The 19,520-nt window shown below is 43.0% G+C and overlaps 1 protein-coding gene and 1 long non-coding RNA gene across 2 annotated transcripts in view; one reads left to right on the top strand and one right to left on the bottom strand.

Moving 5' to 3' along the window:
* Window positions 1-19,520, top strand: part of NECAB2 (N-terminal EF-hand calcium binding protein 2) — a 217,849-nt gene that overhangs the window by 175,285 nt on the left and 23,044 nt on the right. Inside the window, exon 9 of the mRNA XM_087877001.1 lies at window positions 8,442-8,498. Within this exon, the coding sequence (XP_087733127.1) occupies window positions 8,442-8,498 (57 nt within the window). The remainder of the gene's footprint in view (window positions 1-8,441; window positions 8,499-19,520) is intronic.
* The window catches only part of LOC148112304 (uncharacterized), a 35,859-nt gene that overhangs the window by 7,298 nt on the left and 9,041 nt on the right, over window positions 1-19,520 (bottom strand). The window lies entirely within an intron of this gene.

Here is a 19,520-nt window from a genome sequence, read left to right as displayed (position 1 = left end):
CCACTCCTGCCTTTTGGCAACTCTGCGTGCCCGTGCATTGAGAAGAGGCTCCTCCACTTCATCCTCTTCACTTGAAGGAGCCTCTGGAGGTTCTGAAGGCCCTGGCTGAGTCTCTGCCTCTGGCACCACATCTTCTTCAGCCTCCTCGCTGTCCGACTCGAGCGCCGGCTGCACAGGCTGCTGGCACGACACCACACCAGCCTCCTCGTTGTCGGGATCAGCAACAATCCGCGCAGGCAGCTGGCGGGCCACAACATCATCAGTGGAACAACTTGCCTCCAGAAATTGTGGATGCTCCAACACTGGAGGTTTTTAAGAAGACATTAGACAGCCATTTGTCCAGAATGGGATAAGGTCTCCTGCTTGAGCAGGTGGTTGGACTAGAAGACCTCTTGAGTTCCCTTCCAACTCTTGTTATTCTGTTGCTCTGTGTCCTGGGCGCTATCTTGCCAAGAGTCCCTTTACCTTGGTATTCCCACCTCTATCTCCCTAATAAGGGAATCTTTTTTTTCCCCCTTTAAACGTTGCCAAAGGGATTTTATTAAATTTACGTGTGCAGAGAAGATGTCTTCGCCCGATGGAGTTTTTTGCAGCTGTAATTATCATGAGAATTTCCATGGCTCGGGGCTAGTCTTGAGAGTTACTGAAAGGAGCACTTTGTCAATTCCCTCTGCTTTTAGCACTGCGCAGAGAAACACACCTGCGGAGTGTGCCTTTGTTGTGCTAATGTAGAAAAGAAGCAGAGTTCTGCCGGCTGGGGAATTCTGGGAGTTGACATCACACATCTTAAAGTTGCCAAGGTTGAAAAATCGGCTCCATAGGGATCCTCACGGGTCCAAGCCGAGGTTTCAATGCTGTTTTAAATCCACAGGCGGCAGCAGTCACAAAATCCATCAAAATGGCATAAGCGGTGTTACGACACAAACTCCGTCCCTTTTGTACATGTGTGTAACTTCCACAATGCGTGCACGAAAGACATCCGATGCATCTTTTTCGTTATTTTCCACTCACCCACCACCCACCCCCAGGCTAGAAAGCAAGAGACGGTGAGTTCAAGTCCCGCGTTAGCCATGAAAGCCAGCTGGATGACCTCGAGCCGGTCGTTCTCTCTCGGCCCAGCCCGCCTCACAAGGTTGTTGTTGTGGGAAAAGTAGGTGGTGTTTGGATATATGTTCGCTGCCTTGAGTTGTTTGTAAAAAAATGATGAAGGTGGGATATAAATAATCAAATAAATAATGTCTCCTGTGTGGAATATAGATATTCCTTGATTTACGACTGGTTGCTTAGCAACTGTTTGAAATTATGATCGAAAAGTGGGATTTACAATCCAGATTCAAAGTTACAGCACTCTCACTCTCTCTCTCTCTGTGTGTGAGTGTGTGTGTGTGTCTGTCTCTCTGTCTCTGTCTCTCTCTGTCTCTGTCTCTCTCTCTCTCTGTATCTCTCTCTGTGTCTCTGTCTCTCTCTCTCTCTGTATCTCTCTCTGTGTCTCTCTCTCTGTCTTTCTCTCTCTCTCTGTATCTCTGTGCCTCTCTCTGTGTGTCTCTGTCTCTCTCTCTCTGTCTGTCTCTCTCTCTTTCTCTTTCTCTTTCTCTTTCTCTCTGTGTCTGTCGCTCTGTCTGTCTCTCTCTCTCTTTCTCTCTCTTTTTCTCTCTCTGTGTCTGTCTCTCTCTCTGTCTCTGTGTCTGTGTGTGTCACTCTCTGTGCCTCTCTCTCTCTGTGTGTGTCTCTGTCTCTGTCTCTGTCTCTGTCTCTCTCTCTCTCTGTCTCTCTCTGTCTAGCTGTCTATCTGTCTGTGTGTGTGTGTGTGTGTGTGTGTGTGTGTGTCTCTCTCTCTCTGTGCCTCTCTCTCTCTCTGTGTGTGTGTGTCTCTGTCTCTCTCTCTCTGTCTCTCTTTTCACACACACACACACACACACACACACACACACACACACACACACTTCAGATGCTCGGCAACATGGCCGTATTTACAACTGTCTGATGGTTTTGCCAAACATTGACACTTCCAAGTTTTGGCAAAACTGCCCCTCTAGCAAACCATTTGTTCGCCTAATGACTGCAATGTTGGCTTTGTGACTACCACCTTCGCTTAACAACTGCCACAAATAAGTCGTAAAATCCGGTTGGTCATGTCACCGGCCCCTTTTACAAACATTACAACTTAAGGCCAGAATGAGCAGGCTGGTAACTCCAGGCCATAACTCAAGGACTACGTGTAGGGTTCTCAAAGAGGTGAGAACTTGTCAGCTTATCAATGCTACTTTTAGGTCCTGCGTGCTCTCTGAGCTTGGTTGTTTTCTTTGCCCTAACTACGTAACATCATCAGTGCTAGTAAGGAGTCCTGTGTCAGGATTCCAAGTAGTACTCTCAACGAAAGAAAACTCGGAGGCTTGAAATTCCTCAAAGCTACATTTTATTAGAGATGTCATATTGGCACATCTGGGAAAACCCGAATCTGAAAGTTTCCAGGCTTTCCCCACCCAAAGAAAAGTTCAAGTCCCTGCCCAACATCCACATGTCCATCACAAGGTCCAGTCAAACATCGTTCCAACTGGAGATGCCTCCCAGTTCCATTCCTCCAGGTGCAGGGCAAGTTGGCCTTGACTTCTTGTGAAAGGAATGTTATTTTGACTACACATCACCCATGCTCCATACAATCCCCGCTCCCAGTTTCCCACAGTAGTAAAGGTGGCAGGTCTTGAAGGCCTAATACAAAAGATGGCTTCCAGGACTGACATCCTGTTTGCTCTTTAAACTGAGGGCAAGCCCCACTCTTGACTAGCACTGATGTTACCTAGTTAGGGTAATGAAACATCTGGAAGAAAACAAGCAAGCTCAGAGAGCACCCAGGACCCCTCATTTCAACCCTGAGCTACAAATATTCTTTATTGGCTACTTTTAGGTTGCAGAAACAGAATTTTGCAAATCTAAATCTCCTTTTATCCTTGTGAGAACTGGGAAGGGTCTTGTCTGAGATGTTTTCTCAAGTTAAACTTTGGCCCCTGTTTCAGATTTCTTTTCTCCGACTGTTGTCTTGGGTGAGGTCTTCCTTCTTTTCCTCAAGATCATTCCTTCTATCCATTACAGAACTTCTCCCAACTCATAATTCTAGAGTTATAAGTTAGCAGTCTTCCAATATTGAGGGACTACCACAAAGAGGTGAGGGGGCCAACCTATTCTCCAAAGCACCTGAGAGCAGGATAAGAAGCAACGGGTAGAAGATCAGCAGAGAGAGAACCAACCTAGAACAGAGGAGGAATTTCCTGACAGTGAGAACAACTAACTAATCAGTGGAACACCTTGCCACCAGAAGTTGTGGGTGCTCCCGCATTGGAGGTTTCCAAGAAGAGATTGGACAGTCATTTGTCCCGAAGGGTATTCAGTCTCCTGCTTGAGCAGGAGATTGGACTAGAAAGGGGTCACCAACCCTTCGGACCTCAGGGACCACTAAATTCATAATTTTAAATCCTGCGCATCATCAATATGATTTTTTTAAAAAGATAACTAGTATTTGGTGCAATATTAAAAATGCAAATAATTTTTCTGCGGACCACCAAACTTTTCTTGCAGACCACCAGTGGTCCGTGGACCACCGGTTAGTGACCGCTGGACTAGAAGACCTCCAAACCACGGGTGAAATCTACTTACCTTCCTTACTGGTTTGGAAGCACATGCGCCACATCACAAGCGTGCACAGACCAGGGGTGGGTTCTAAAATTTTTTACTACTGGTTCTGTGGGTGTGGCTTATTTTGTGGGCGTGGCTTGATGGTCATGTGACAATTCTTTAGGATTTAGCAGAGGTACTGGTCTACCAGGCTTTTAACTGCTTGCAGAGCTGTACCAATTTACCCATTTATTTTTTGCAGGCACTGGTCTACTCATTTGTTTTCTTTTACTTTACTTTATTTTTATTTGATTTATATACCGCCCTACTCCCGAAGGACTCAGGGCGGTGAACAGCCAACAATAAAATACATATATACAAAATTTAAAAAGCAGAATTAAAATCGAATTAAATAGTTTGGCCCAGACAGATTAAAACCCCAATCAATTTAAAACAAATTTAAACTTTGAGTATTAAAAATATTAAAAAATATTAAAATTATTAAAATTGTTTAAAAAGAGGGAGAAAGTTAGGCCAGGCCCGCCTGGTGAAATAAAAAGGTCTTAAGAGCGCGGCGGAAGGTGCGCAGATCCGGGATCCTCCGTATCTTCTGGGGGAGCTCGTTCCAGATAGTAGGTGCCCCCCAGAGAAGGCTCTCCCCCTGGGGGCCGCCAGTCGACATTGTTTGGCCGACGGCACCTGGAGGACCCCCTCCCTAGGAGAGCGTACCGGCCGGTGGGAGGCTATTGGTGGTATTAGGCAGTCCTGCAAGTACCCAGGTCCTGAGCCATGGAGCGCTTTAAAGGTGGTAACCAAAACCTTGAAGCGCACCCAGAAGACCACCGGGAGCCAGTGTAGCTCGCGCAGGAGGGGTGTTACATGGGAGCGCCATGTCGCTCCCATAACCACCCGTGCGGCCACACTCTACGCCAGTTGGAGCCTCCGGGTGCTCCTCAAGGGGAGCCCCATGTAGAGAGCATTACAATAGTCCAGGCGGGAGGTGACGAGGGCACTGATCAGCCGTAGGGCGGCCCTTTGAAGCCCCACAGAAAGAGTTTAAACAGTTTTTTTCCCTCTAGCCATCAGCTGGGACTCAGGAGGCAGCAATAGATTGGGGGTGGGGCCAAATAAAAGGTAAGAATAACGCAGAGGGTGGGGGGGTGCGGGGGGGCACGGGGGGCACGGGGGGGGCAGAACCGGTTCGGTGACGTCACATCGTCACCACTACCGACTCGGGAGAACTGGGCCAAACCGGGAGGAACCCACCACTGGCACAGACCCTCTGCACATGTGCAAAGCCTGCGCATGTGCAGAGAGTAAAAAACACATTGCTTCCTAGTTAAAACCAGGAAGTAACAACACTCAGGCGGGTGGGTGGAGGCTTGCACCGCCATCGCTACCAGTTCTCCAAACCACCTGCCACAATCGCTACCGAATCACCCGATCCGGACTAAACCGGGAGCATGTCACGCCTGCTCCAAGGTCCCTTCCAACCTTATTATTCTGTGTTCATAACTTTGGAAATGCAGCCACTTGAGTTGTCTTAGAGCAGTGGTTCTCAACCTTCCTAATGCTGCGACCCTTTAATACAGTTCCTCATGTTGTGGTGACCCCCAACCATAAAATTATTCCTAAAACCATTGAAAATATGTGTTTTCCGATGGTCTTAGGCGACCTCTGTGAAAGGGTCGATCAACCCCCCAAAGGGGTCGCGACCCACAGGTTGAGAACCACTGTCTTCGAGGGAAATGGGAATAAAAGAAAGAAGGGCAAACCATTTTCTGTCAAGCGCAGAAAAATCAGGAAGTCCAGGCAGTTTAAAATGGATATAAAGGTTTGTTACAAGCTTAAGTTCTCTAGGAGAATCTTGTTGTGGTCCGCCAGCAGCCTGCGGACCTGTCAGCTGAGTCAGACAGTGAGGAGGCTCATGAGGACAATGGACCAGTCCTGGAGTCTGGGGAAGCCTCGGACGAGTGCTCTGCGTCGGAGGCAGAGATGGGGCCAGGGCCATCTGGGAGTGATGCACAGACTCCGGAGGCTCCAGAGGCAGACAGCAGAGATGCAGAGGAACAGGAGGAGCCTGTCCCTAGTGCACGCATGCAAAGAGCTGCCAGAAGGCAAGAGCAGCTAAAGCAAAAAGGACAACTCGGGAGTAAGGCCAGAAGAAGATTGGCCCCTCCCATAAGGCTTAAAAGAGCAGCAACGACCATTGGGCTCTTTATAGAAAATCAACATTGATTCCAGTGCTTCTTGTCAGCGTCTCTTGAACTTTGTGGGGGGTTTGCCAATAAAAACCTTTGGCAGGTTGCCAAAGAAATCAAAGGTTGGTGATAAGGCCGACGGACTGGTTATTAAGAATTTTGTTTTGGACTAAGCTGAGAATGAATTAATTCTCAGCTGCTTTAAAAAAATAAGTTTGTTGAGGACTGAATTGTGTTTGGTAATCACTACTTGGGCCTTGATCGCAACAAATCTAAACTACTAATGGTCAAAGTGAATTGGCCATAGATAAGAGTCCAAGGAATTCAAGGAGGGCTGGATTTAGCTCTCTGGTGGGCATGAAGGGACTTGAGGCTGATGACATATTTGACCCCCCCCACACCCTTTCAGGCTCACCCATGTCATCTCCTACATTTTTTATCTTCTCCCTCTTCGTGTGTTGAGTGTACGCATGTCGAGAACCTTTAAATCTTGAGTAGCCTCTTTGGGAAAAGTCGTTTGATGAAATCTTACATTTCTTCCTTTTATGTTGTCATAACAACTCGAGGGAGAGGATAACCACCATAAAACAATGATTATCCTTACTTTATTTTTGGAAAGTAGTTGTCAAGGTAACAGAGGATGGCTTTTTTAAAAAAAAAAAAGTACAAAAATCAGTTAACGTTTGTGGGCTTTCGATTTTACATTTCTAAGAATTGTTTTTGAAATAACTGCAAATCCTGCTTTTGGAAAGCTTTGCCCCCTGATGGAGGAAAATAGCCATTCCTGGCAGAAGTGGAAAAGAGTAGAAATCAGATGAGTAGAATTAGATGATTAGATGGCACTTTATAGCAGGGTGGATAAAAATCAATAATTTTTTAAAAAAAAATTTAAAAAATCAGATTTTTTTGATTTAAATCGGATTTTTTTGACTTAAATCGGATTTTTTTTATTTTTATCAAATTTATTTTAATAAAAAACTTTTGGGGTAAAAAATCTATCGTACGATAGTTTTCTATTTAGGATACATAAATAATTTAGTTTATTCAGCATGAAATGGAGCTTAGTTATGTAGCACGAGGCTATATATTCTGCAACACTGGGACCAAGGGAAAAGGATCTTTTTAGAATAGAATAGAATAGAATAGAATAGAATAGAATAGAATAGAATAGAATAGAATAGAATAGAATAGAATAGAATAGAATAGAATAGAATAGAACAGAATAGAATATTGAAGTGGAGTGGAGTGGAGTGGAGTGGAGTGGAGTAGAGTAGAGTAGAGTAGAGTAGAGTAGAGTAGAGTAGAGTAGAGTAGAGTAGGGTAGGGTAGGGTAGGGTAGGGTAGGGTAGGGTAGGGTAGGGTAGGGTAGGGTAGGGTAGAGTAGAGTAGAGTAGAGTAGAGTAGAGTAGAGTAGAGTAGAGTAGAGTAGAGTAGAGTAGAGTAGAGTAGAATAGAATAGAATAGAATAGAATTTTTATTGGCCAAGTTTGATTATCTATTTTGATGATGATGATGATGATCATCATCATCATCATCATCATCATTTTTTAAATTTTCTTTTTGATTTACGTCCTTGGAAAGTGGGGCAGGCTTTAAGAATTGTAAAATGAATAAAAATAAACATTACCTACCCAGGAGGAGCCTGTTCCTAATGCACACATGAGAAGAGCTGCCAGAAGGCAAGAGCAGCTAAAGCAAAAAGGACGACTCTGGAGTAAGGCCAAGAGATGACTGGCCCCTCCCATAAGGCTTAAAAGACCAGCAATGGCTCTTGTGGCTCTTTGTCTGAAAACAACGTTGATAGATTTGTTTCTTGTCTTGCTGCATTTATTTCTTGTCGGCGTCTTCTGCTTCTGAACTTTTGCCAAGAAAAGCCTTTGGCAGGTTGCCTAATTAGACCAAGGTTGGTGACAAGGCTGAAGAATTGTGTTACGAAGAATTTGTTTTGAATTAGTTTGGACTACGCTGAGAATGAGTTCATTCTCAGCTGTTCTAATAAAATCTATTTCATCAAGCTGGCCTGGCCTAAATCTTTTCCCCTTTTAAATGTAAATTTTAATTTGTTTTTAAATTATTGGGTATTTCAAATTTGTCTCAGCCAAATTATTTAATTCGTTTTTATTCTATTTTAAATTTTTGCATTGATGTGTTTTATTCTGTGGCTGTTCACCGCCCTGAGTCCTTCGGGAGTAGGGCGGTATACAAATCCAATCAAATCGAAAATCGAAATCGAATAAACAAACTTCATTTTTTTTTCCCCCTGGTGAATATCTCCACCTAAAATTGTACAAAGTTACCAGACTTTTCCTAAGGGCATAGCTCCTTGTTGCAGATGGTTGCATTTCCCCCAAGGGAAAAGGATCTTTTTCTGAAAGCTTGCTTCTCCATCAGCAGTTCAGCCAAGGGGACTGCTCAGTTTTAGTAATGGGGAGATTAGAGAGAAATTCTTTTCTGGTCTACTGCCAGTCGCATAGATGAGATCCAAAGCCCCTTCGTCCTTAATTTGCATCTCAGGTTTTCATGGCAGAAGTTACCAGCCAGCTGCTTTCTTTCTGCCTTCCCCTGCAAGGTTTTATTTCCATTAAAATATTACTAATATTTCTTTCTTTCTTTTTTTTTCCCCCTCAACAGACTCTTTGGTTTGACCTGCATCAACGGCTGTCAGACAGTGAGAACACAGCATGCGCAGTGAGTGTCATTTTCCATCCCCCCCATCTCAAGTGGGGATATTGGGACTGAGAAACACTTTGCTGCTATTCTGGGGTGCCCCTTTCTTTTCAAAAGACAATTAGCACCGAGCTTTTCGTGCATGAAAATCAGGATTGGTAGTCACTAAATGCTGTTGTGCCAAGCCTCAGGGCAGTGATTAGGTGGCCAGGCATTCGGTTCCGTTGGATTAGTGGTGAAATCCAATTTTTTTTTTACTACTGGTTCTGTGGGCATGGCTTGGTGGGCCTGGTGTGTCTTGGTGGGCATGGCTTGGTGGGCATGGCAGGGGAAGGATACTGCAAAATCTCCATTCCCTCCCCACTCCTGGGAGAAGGATATTGCAAAATCTTCATTTCCACCCATTCCAGGGGGAAGGATATTGCAAAATCTCCATTCCCACCCCACTCCAGGGGAAGGATACTGCAAAATCTCCATTCCCACCCACTCCAGGGGGAAAGATATTGCAAAATCTCCATTCCCACCCACTCCGGGGGGAAGGATATTGCAAAATCTCCATTCCCACCCCACTCCAGGGAGAAGGATACTGCAAAATCTCCATTCCCACCCCACTCCATGCGAAGGATACTGCAAAATCTCCCTTCCCACCCCACTCTGGGGCCAGCCAGAGGCGGTATTTGCTGGTTCTCCAAACTACTCAAAATTTCCCCTACCGGTTCTCCAGAACCTGTCAGAACCTGCTGGATTTCACCCCTACTTTGGATCCAGAGACCATAAGCACATTGATAAATAAAGGGATTTAAGCTTTGGTGTGTTGCACTATGCTGCAGCTGGCCAAAAAAGCCAACACAACCCTAGGCTGCATTAACAGAGAGATAGAATCAAGGTCATGAGATAGTACAGTGGTTTACTACCACTTTATGATGCCTTGGTAAGGCCACACTTGGAATACTGCATCCAATTTTGGTCACCATGATGTAAAAAAGATGTGGAGACTCTGGAAAGAGTGCAGAGAAGAGCAACAAAGATGATTAGGGGAGTGGAGGCTACAACATATGAAGAACAGGTGCAGGAAATGTGTACGTCTAGTCTACTGAAAAGAAGAACTAGGAATGACATCATTGTGGTGTTTCATTATCCGAGGGGCTTCCACATGGTAGGTATGTCCAGTCTAATGAAGAGAAGAACCAGGAAGGACATGTTAGTCTTCCAGTATTTGAAGGGCTGTCACAGAGAGGAGGGGAGGTCAACCTATTCTCCAGAGCACCTGACGGTAGGACAAGAAGCAATGGATGGAAGCTAACTAAGGAGAGAAGCAATCTAGAACTAAGGAGGAATTTCCTGATAGTGAGAACAACCAACCAGTGGAACAGATCGCCCTCAGAAGTTGTGGGTGTTCCACAGGGGTGAGATGCTATGGGTTCAGAGGGGTTTGGGAGAATTCATAGGAGTTTGTTTTTATTATTATTGAAAAAGTTTTCAAATACAAATTTTTCCCCCTTTTTTCTCCCCCCCTCCTCCCTAACCCCCCCTCACCACCCGTCCCCCCTGTGACTTCTTCAAAATAAAAACCTAATTCATAACAGATTATATAATATTTTACCATCCCCTTACTCCCTCCTCCAAATACTGACCCTTACTTTCTAATAATATTATTAATATTATTACTTCCCCCTTTTACCATACATTTCAAAATAACATTCTACTATAACATTGTATAATAACTTCTGATTTAGCACAGTAATATTGTTATGACTCCCAATTTAGTAATAATCTGCCCTTTTTCCTCCCCCATACATATATCTACATATTAATATAACATTTCAAAACAACCTTCCACTTTAAAACTATATAATAAATCCTAATTTAACATTTACTCTTTTGTAACATTTACTCTTTTGTATATATTAATATAACATTCCAAAGCTGCCTTCCCCTATAAGACTATATAATAAATCCTAATTTAACATTTATTCAACTCTGTCCATTTCCTCCACTCCCAATTCATAGGAGTTTTTGAGTAATCTTTTGGGTTTTTTGCCTGAGGACAAGGTCGATGCTCCATCTCTCCTGAACATCACAGCCTAATATTTTTTAAAATTATTTCTGCTGCATTGGTTTTCCTTGCATATTTAAGGAGTATGCATTTTCCATTAAAACTAATAATAGAAATCAGATCAACTAACACTGAAATTAAAGGATAAGGAAAGCTCAAAGTATTTTAAGGTATGGGGCAAGTGGTATGATTGGATTAAGCGAAAAGAAAATGGAAAAAGATATATTTAGTAAAGAGTGAGTTTTAAATTAAGAACTGATAATTGGGAGTGTATTTCCATGCTTATTTCATATAAATACCAACAATGACTTCACCGTCAGGAGGATGAATGCGGGACTAGGTTATGAAATATATAATGTGCAGAGGAGAAGAATATATATAAATATGTAAAAGAATAGAAATGATAGTACAGTGGTTTAGTGCACCCTGTTATTAACACAGCTGCCTGCAATTTCTGCTGGTTCGAATCTCTCCAAGGCTCAAGGTTGACTCAGCCTTCCATCCTTTCTAAGGTAGGTGAAATGAGGACCCAGTTTGTGGGGGCAATAAGCTGACTTTGTATAAATATACAAAAGAATGAAGGCTATTGCTTAACGCATTGTAAGCCGCCCTGAGTCTCCGGAGAAGGGCGGCATATAAATCAAATTAAAAAAAAAAAGTCAATTATAAGATATGATCTATGTATATGAATATTTTATTATGGTTCTAATTGTTTTTATAATTGTTTGATAATTTAATAAAGTTTGTTTTTTTTAAAAAAAGAAAAGGCAAAAAAAAACTAATAATAGAAGAACTAAATAAAAGAATTTAGGAACACCTTGTACCCCAGAATGAATAGAAACCTTGATTTTTCCTAAAGATCTAACTTTTTAAAAAAAAAGTCAGGAAAAATACATGTTAGAATATGTATCCTAGGTTTCATGAATAAAGTAGTCATTACATTGTCAGAATATGATGTAGATGTATATACATATACATATACATACACACACACACACACACACACACACACACACACACACATATATATATATATATGTTTTCTCAGGTTTTCGCGGGTGTTTGTATGTAGGTCTTTGGTTATTCGGGTCTTCTCCCACGTAAAATTGGAAGTGTCTTGGCGACGTTTCGACGAAGTCTCATTCGTCATCTTCAGGCTGGTGTTCTCGGCTTCGTGCTTCCAGGAGCAATGTGAGATCGCAGCTGTCTCTTCCTTTTAACTGCTAGTGGAGGTGTGAGCTGATTGGGTGGGAACTTGGCTGTGTTCTGATTGGGTGGAGGTGTGTTCTGATTGGTTAGGGGCTTGGCTGTGCTCTGATTGGCTGAGGTTGTGTTCTGTTTGGGTGGGGGCTTGGTTGTGCTCAGCTTAGTCTGAGTTGCAGGGGGATTTGAGCTGGTGAGCTGCGTTGTTGTTGTTTGGCTTCGTGTTTGTGGCCGTGCGAGCTCTTCATGGTGGCTGTCAGTCTGCTTCATATATGGATTGGAGGGGTTTAAAGTGGCTAATGATGCAGCTGCGGTCTGGCTTCTGGTCCTTGGTCGTGGCTCATTATCAGTGTGGGTTTGAGTCTGCTTTCTGCGTGGATGTGTGGTGGTGACATCAGGTGTGGCACTCGTGAGTGTGGGTCTGGTGTCATTCATCGTGTTAGGGACTCGTTTGTCAATAAGGGCGGGTTTCCAAATGGCTGGTAGGCGGGAGGTATCGTCTCGTTTGTTCATGCTGTGTGGGCGTTTTTCTATCTCGATGGCTTCTCTGATTATTCTGTTGTTAAAGTGTTCAGTTTTGGCGATAGTTCTGGTCTTTTTAAAGTCAATATCATGTCCTGTGGCTTTAAGGTGTTGGACCAGGGAAGAAGTTGGTTCCTCTTTTCTGACTGAGTTCTTGTGTTCTTCTATGCGTGCACTTATTCATCTGTTGGTTTGTCCGATGTATGTGGTGGGGCAGGCGGTGCATGGGATTTCATATACTCCTTGATTTTCTAACTCAATTTTGTCTTTGGGGTTCCTTAGGATGGTGGATATTTTTCGGTTTGTGCAGAATGCTGTCTTGATGTTATGTTTGTGGAGGATTTTGCTTATTCTGTCTGTGGTGCCTTTTATGTATGGGAGGAGGGCCTTGCCGTTTTCTTGTTCTCTGTCTTGGATTTTAGTGGGGGTTTCTTTTTGGATTAGGTTGGTGATCTTATTTCTTTGGAATCCATTGGATGTGAGTACGTTAGTGAGGGTGTGTAGTTCGGTTTTTAGGTGTTGTTCGTCAGCTAAGCGTTTTGTTCTGGAAATGAGTGTCTTGGCTACAGAGTTGATCTGGGCAGGGTGGTGGTGTGAGAGTGCGTGCAGATAGCGGTTTGTGTGTGTTTTCTTCTGGTATATAGTGTGTCCTATATGAAATCCCATGCACCGCCTGCCCCACCACATACATCGGACAAACCAACAGACGAATAAGTGCACGCATAGAAGAACACAAGAACTCAGTCAGAAAAGAGGAACCAACTTCTTCCCTGGTCCAACACCTTAAAGCCACAGGACATGATATTGACTTTAAAAAGACCAGAACTATCGCCAAAACTGAACACTTTAACAACAGAATAATCAGAGAAGCCATCGAGATAGAAAAACGCCCACACAGCATGAACAAACGAGACGATACCTCCCGCCTACCAGCCATTTGGAAACCCGCCCTTATTGACAAACGAGTCCCTAACACGACGAATGACACCAGACCCACACTCACGAGTGCCACACCTGATGTCACCACCACACATCCACGCAGAAAGCAGACTCAAACCCACACTGATAATGAGCCACGACCAAGGACCAGAAGCCAGACCGCAGCTGCATCATTAGCCACTTTAAACCCCTCCAATCCATATATGAAGCAGACTGACAGCCACCATGAAGAGCTCGCACGGCCACAAACACGAAGCCAAACAACAACAACGCAGCTCACCAGCTCAAATCCCCCTGCAACTCAGACTAAGCTGAGCACAACCAAGCCCCCACCCAAACAGAACACAACCTCAGCCAATCAGAGCACAGCCAAGCCCCTAACCAATCAGAACACACCTCCACCCAATCAGAACACAGCCAAGTTCCCACCCAATCAGCTCACACCTCCACTAGCAGTTAAAAGGAAGAGACAGCTGCGATCTCACATTGCTCCTGGAAGCACGAAGCCGAGAACACCAGCCTGAAGATGACGAATGAGACTTCGTCGAAACGTCGCCAAGACACTTCCAATTTTACGTGGGAGAAGACCCGAATAACCAAAGACCTATATATATATATATATCATACTTGATTAAGTCTTGATTGCATATTGAGTACACATAAATAACTCCGACATTCAACCACAGTCTCTCCCCTTATCCTTTGTGACAGTTATCGGTTAAATTTGGAAAGAATAGCTTTGAAATATTGGATTTGCTGTCATCGCAGGAATGATGTGAGAAGATTAGAACTTCCAGTTAATTCCCCAAGGAAACTGATAAGAAAATCTTCTCTTTTAAAGAAAAACAGATTTAAGCAGGTGTGAGCCTGCATCTTTGATCTCTGATAAAAAAAATATTTCTTTTTAATTAAAACACTTGCAACTACTAACTCAACTAATGGTTAACGGGGAAACTAGAAAACTGTGTTGACAAGCTAATGGAGGCCTGTTTAAAGGCTGGTCATTGTAGGGCATTATAACACTATCTTGGAATTGAATGATGTTTCCCTTTATCAATGGGAATTGCATAATCAGGTTAAAGGTATTTTCATTCAAATTGTGGGCAACTATCTGGGGTTCATTTATTGACCTTTGCTTTCTGGGATTATTTTTTTGTGTTGTGTACTGTTTTGAGAATAGAATAGAGAATAGAATAGAATAGCATAGCATAGAACAGAACAGAACAGAACATTAGAGTAGAGTAGAGTAGAGTAGAGTAGAGTAGAGTAGAGTAGAGTAGAGTAGAGTAGAGTAGAGTAGAGTAGAGTAGAATAGAATAGAATAGAATAGAATAGAATAGAATAGAATAGAATAGAATAGAATAGAATAGAGTATTGGAGTTGAGTGGGAGTGGGAGTGGGAGTAGAGCAGAGCAGAGCAGAGCAGAGCAGAACAGAACAGAACAGAACAGAACAGAACAGAATAGAATATTGAAATGGAGTAGAGTAGAATAGAATAGAATAGAATAGAATAGAATAGAATAGAATAGAATAGAATAGAATAGAATAGAATAGAATAGAATTTTTATTGGCCAAGTTTGATTATCTATTTTTATTATTATCATCATCATCATCATCATTTTTTTAATTTTCTTTTTGATTTACGTCCTTGGAAAGTGGGGCAGGCTTTAAGAATTGTAAAATGAATAAAAATAAACATTACCTACCCAGGAGAAAAGAGGAACGTTCTTACGATCAACCAGTCTGCTTTAACAAGAGGGGAAGTAAAGGAGTTAATTACGGTGGTTGGTTCAAATAGATCCAAAGATGCACTTACTTATTTTGACAATGAACCAAGAGGGACCAAGAAGGGAATTTGAAGGACAACAGCTCTGTAAGGATGTTGTGTGTTTGATAAATGAAGTCAGTTCTTCCCCTTATACTGATCATTCCTGGATGTACATTTTAAAAATAGGTAAATTGGTGCCCTTAAGATTTCTAGTACAAATAATACTATTAGTAGTGGAGAATGCTAATGTTAAGAGTTTGGGGCTCAGAATAAATGCCATCGTACATTTAAAAGAGTGGATTACAGAAGGGAAATCAGATAAAGGGGAGTTGATCCCAAGTTAACACATCAGCTCCATTTCAACTTGGGACCTATCCCATAATAATAGTAACCAAGCCAAATTGTTGGTTTAAGTAAGAATACACGGTACCGGTAATCCTCGATTTACAATCACAACTGAGCCCCAAAATTATGTTACAAAGTGATACCTTTGTTAAGTAAATTTTGCCCCATTCTACGACTTTCCTTGCCATAGTTATTAAGTGAATCACTTCAATGGTTAAGTTAGTCACACAGTTGTTAAGTGAATCTGCTTTCCCTAATGACTTTGCTTGATCCTGGGATACTGCAACCGTCATAAATATGATGATGCTGTTTTCCCCCTCCCCCCAGGGTGTGTCATCAATCACATTTGCCAATGGAGCAATTTCGAGGGTTGTAGAGATCACTCCTTTCCGGTGCTGTGGGTAACCCTGGGAGACAGCCTTGAGAGAGATAAGTCTGGAATGTGCCTCTGTCTTTGGCTGCCGTACTGTTTCATCGGTTTCCCATCCCCCTTGCCTATGGCAACTCGAGAGCAGGCCAGGGATGCTTTGCGAGTTAACATATGAATTAATTAAATAAATGAAATAAATATGTCATGCATCCAAATGTAAATCACATGACCAGGGGGATGTTACTATGGTCATAGGTGTGAAAAATAATCATAATTTACTTTTTTCAGTGCCATTGTAACTTTGAATGGTACACAGAGCCATCCCAAGAGAAGAGAACAAAAATCAATTGATTGAAAAAATCCTTGTTTTTTTCCTCAGGGGAAAAAAATCCTTGTTTTTTTTTTCCTCGGGGGAAAAAATGAAGACTTTAAAAAGCCAAGAACTCTAAAACTTTAATTAAAAAAGGGAACTCAGCCAAAGAGGAAAAAAAATACCTGGCAGAGAATAATAGAAGCAGATAAAAATAAAAGCAATATGGCCTTTGGGACTAATATCACATTCTACCCAGCAAAATATAACCAGAGTAGTAAATGTAATTTCTACACACCCAGAGGAAGAAAATGAAGTAGTTAGTGGAATCTCATAAGGATCTCATACAACCAGTTTCCTCCTTGGAAATCAATACCCCATTAACTTTATTGACAAAAGGAAAATAATAGTTGGGAATAGATTCTAGTTGAGCCAAAACCAACCAGTGAGTTTCTGCATTCACTCAGTTTTCCATTTTCACTCAAATTAAAGCAAAACATACAGCTATTCAAAGGTTATTATTGTTAGTGGTTCAATTTATATGACACCCTTCTCCGGAGACTCAGGGCGGCTTACAATGCGTTAAGCAATAGCCTTCATACTTTTGTATATACCTGCTTAATAGGGCTTTCGCCCCCCCCCCAAGCGGTGTTCTTTTTTTATACAAACTCAGTTTATTGCCCCCACAATCCGGGTCCTCATTTTACCTACCTCGGAAGGATGGAAGGCTGAGTCAACCTTGAGCCTGGTGAGATTCGAACTTGCAGTAATTGCAGGCAGCTGGTGCTAGTTAACAGCACTTTAGTCTGCTGCGCCACCAAGGCTCTTAGTGAGGTTGGCCTCATTCTGGAACTACTCTGGTGTACCAAAAAAAAAAAAGACTATTCAGGAATCTAACCAATCAGCGTCAATCAGCCTACTGATGGTGTCCAATCAACAAGCTCATCACATGTACTGTATAATCATCACATAGATCAGTGTTTCTCAACCTTGGAAGCTTGAAGATGGATGGACTTCAACTCCCAGAATCCCCCAGCCAGCAGCGCTGGCTGGGGGATTCTGGGAGTTGAAGTCCATCCATCTTCAAGCTTCCAAGGTTGAGAAACACTGACATAGATGTGTTGGAACCTGCTAGAAAGAATGAAACTTCTAGTTGATGACCAGGGCAAATTTAGAACACAGAATGTCTATGGAAATGTTCAGTCCTTCAGGTCATGGTTGTCCCAGAGGTGCTTTTTCAAGAGGCAACTTGACTTTCTATCAGAACTTCCACCTTCGCCTTGCTTAATGCCAGTCTGCTATGAACTCCGGGGGGAGAAGATGAGAGGGGGAAGGATTCAGAGGGTCTACTCTACAAAACGGTCCTTTCAACAGTTCCAAGAAGGCTCCACACCCATTTGCACTACTCAGGAGATCCTGAAGACACAGATACACCTCCAGTTGGCCTCAACGACTCTCTAAAAAGGATGCAAATGACCAGCCATCTGCAAGGAGTATAAATCCTTCCATTCCCCACCATCCAATCAGAGCTGAAGAAGCTTCTTGGAAGAGAAGCAAAACGTCTTCAGAGAAAAACCAGAAAGTCCAGGTGCCTCTTGAAAAAGCACCTTTAAGGACAACCATGACCTGGAGGACTGAGCATCTCCATAGACGTTCCTCAAAGCAGCTTTCTGCATTGTAGGGATATAGTTGTAGTGGGGTCTGGAATACTCCATTTTTTTTTTCAAGCAAGTGTTAAGGAACATCATTTGAGATTGGGATCAAAGCAGTTCTTACCACTCAATCCCTTAACAATTCAATTCTCTGGATTGTTACTCTGCTCCATCCTTTCTCCAACATGTTGCTTTCAGGGATGCTTTGGTAGTCAATACTGGCTGGGGAGTATGGGAGTAGGTGTTCACTGCATCTGAAAAATGCCAGCTTAAAGATAACTCTGATTACCGTATTTTTCGGAGTATAAGACGCTCCGGACTATAAGACGCCCCTACCTTTTTTGGTGAGGAAAACAAGAAAAAGAAATCTGCCTCCCAGCAATTTTGCCTCGTTACAGCAAACAGGTTTATTTTCATTTTCGTTTTCAGCATAGCTTGATTAGCACGAGAAAAAAATAATCTGCTCCCAGCAATTTACCTCCTTGCAGCAAGCAGCAAAGGCCCAGGCAAAACAGCTGAGAGCAAATCAGCTGAGAGTCGGGAGGCCGATCCAATCAACTTGTGCTAATTAGGCTGTGCTGAAGCTGAAAGGAGCTGTTGCTGCTTGCTTCAAGGAGGTAAACGCCAAAGGGTGGGGGCCAGTGGGCGGGCGGGGCTACATTAGGTGTATAAGGTGCACCTAAATTTTCACCCCCTTTTAGGGGGAAAAAAGGTGCATCTTGTACTCCGAAAAATATAGTATGTAGAATATGACTATATAGGCCCCCCACCTCTCTCTCTACATATGGTAATTTGATCGTTCATGTGAATACATGAATAAGTGATGCGTTTTTAAAACTGTTTATTTCTATTGGTGACCAACTTGGAAATAAGGACAAGGTTAACTGTGGGGCAATTGCTTTTCTAAACAAATGTAGTTGCTTATGATTAAAACACAACTGAAATAAGAAAACTGCGCCTTGAAATAACATGCCTTGACTTGGCCAGATTGCTTTTATTCCCTCCAACTGCTCCTCAACTCAATCACCACTGTACAGATAGTCCTTAATGTACAACAGTTCATTTCAGGGATGGGTTCTAAATTTTTTTACTACCGGTTCTGTGGGTGTGGCTTATTTTGTGGGCATGGCTTGATGGTCATGTGACAATTCTTTAGGATTTAGCAGAGGTACTGGTCTACCAGGCTTTTAACTGCTTGCAGAGCTGTACTGGTCTACTCATTTGTTTTTGGAGGCACCGGTCTACTCATCGTTTTTGGAGGCACTGGTCTACCCATTTATTTTTGGAGGCAATGGGCTACTCATTTGTTTTTGGAGGCACCGGTCTACCACCACACTGCCTTTTAACACTGATCAGCTGTAGGGCGGCCCTTTGAAGCCCCGCGGCAAGAGTTTAAACAGTTTTTTTTTTAAAAAAATTTGATTTATATGCCGCCCTTCTCCGGAGACTCAGGGCGGCTTACAATGCGTTAAGCAATAGCCTTCATCCTTTTGTATATTTATAAAGTCAGCTTATTGCCCCCACAAACTGGATCCTCATTTTACCTACCTTAGAAAGGATGGAAGGCTGAGTCAACCTTGAGCCTGGCGAGATTCGAACCTGCAGTAATTGCAGGCAGCTGGTCTTAATAACAGGGTGATTTAGACCACTGTACTACCAAGGCTCATTTTTCCCTCAGCTGGGACTCAGGAGGCAGCAATAGATTGGGGGTGGGGCCAAATAAAAGGTAAGAATAATGCAGGTGGGGTGGCGGGATGGGGGGAGAACCGGTTCGGTGATGTCATATCGTCACCACCACCAGCTCGGCGGAACCAGGCTGAACCGGGAGGAACCCACTACTGGTTCATTTAGCAAACCATTCGAATTTAGAACAGCACT

Source organism: Pantherophis guttatus, chromosome 11 (genome assembly GCF_059756535.1).
Source record: "Pantherophis guttatus breed Tessera chromosome 11, ASM5975653v1, whole genome shotgun sequence".
NCBI classification, from domain to species: domain Eukaryota; kingdom Metazoa; phylum Chordata; class Lepidosauria; order Squamata; family Colubridae; genus Pantherophis; species Pantherophis guttatus.
Note: the sequence above shows the minus strand (reverse complement) of the source record. Positions and strands in the feature narration are given on the sequence as shown.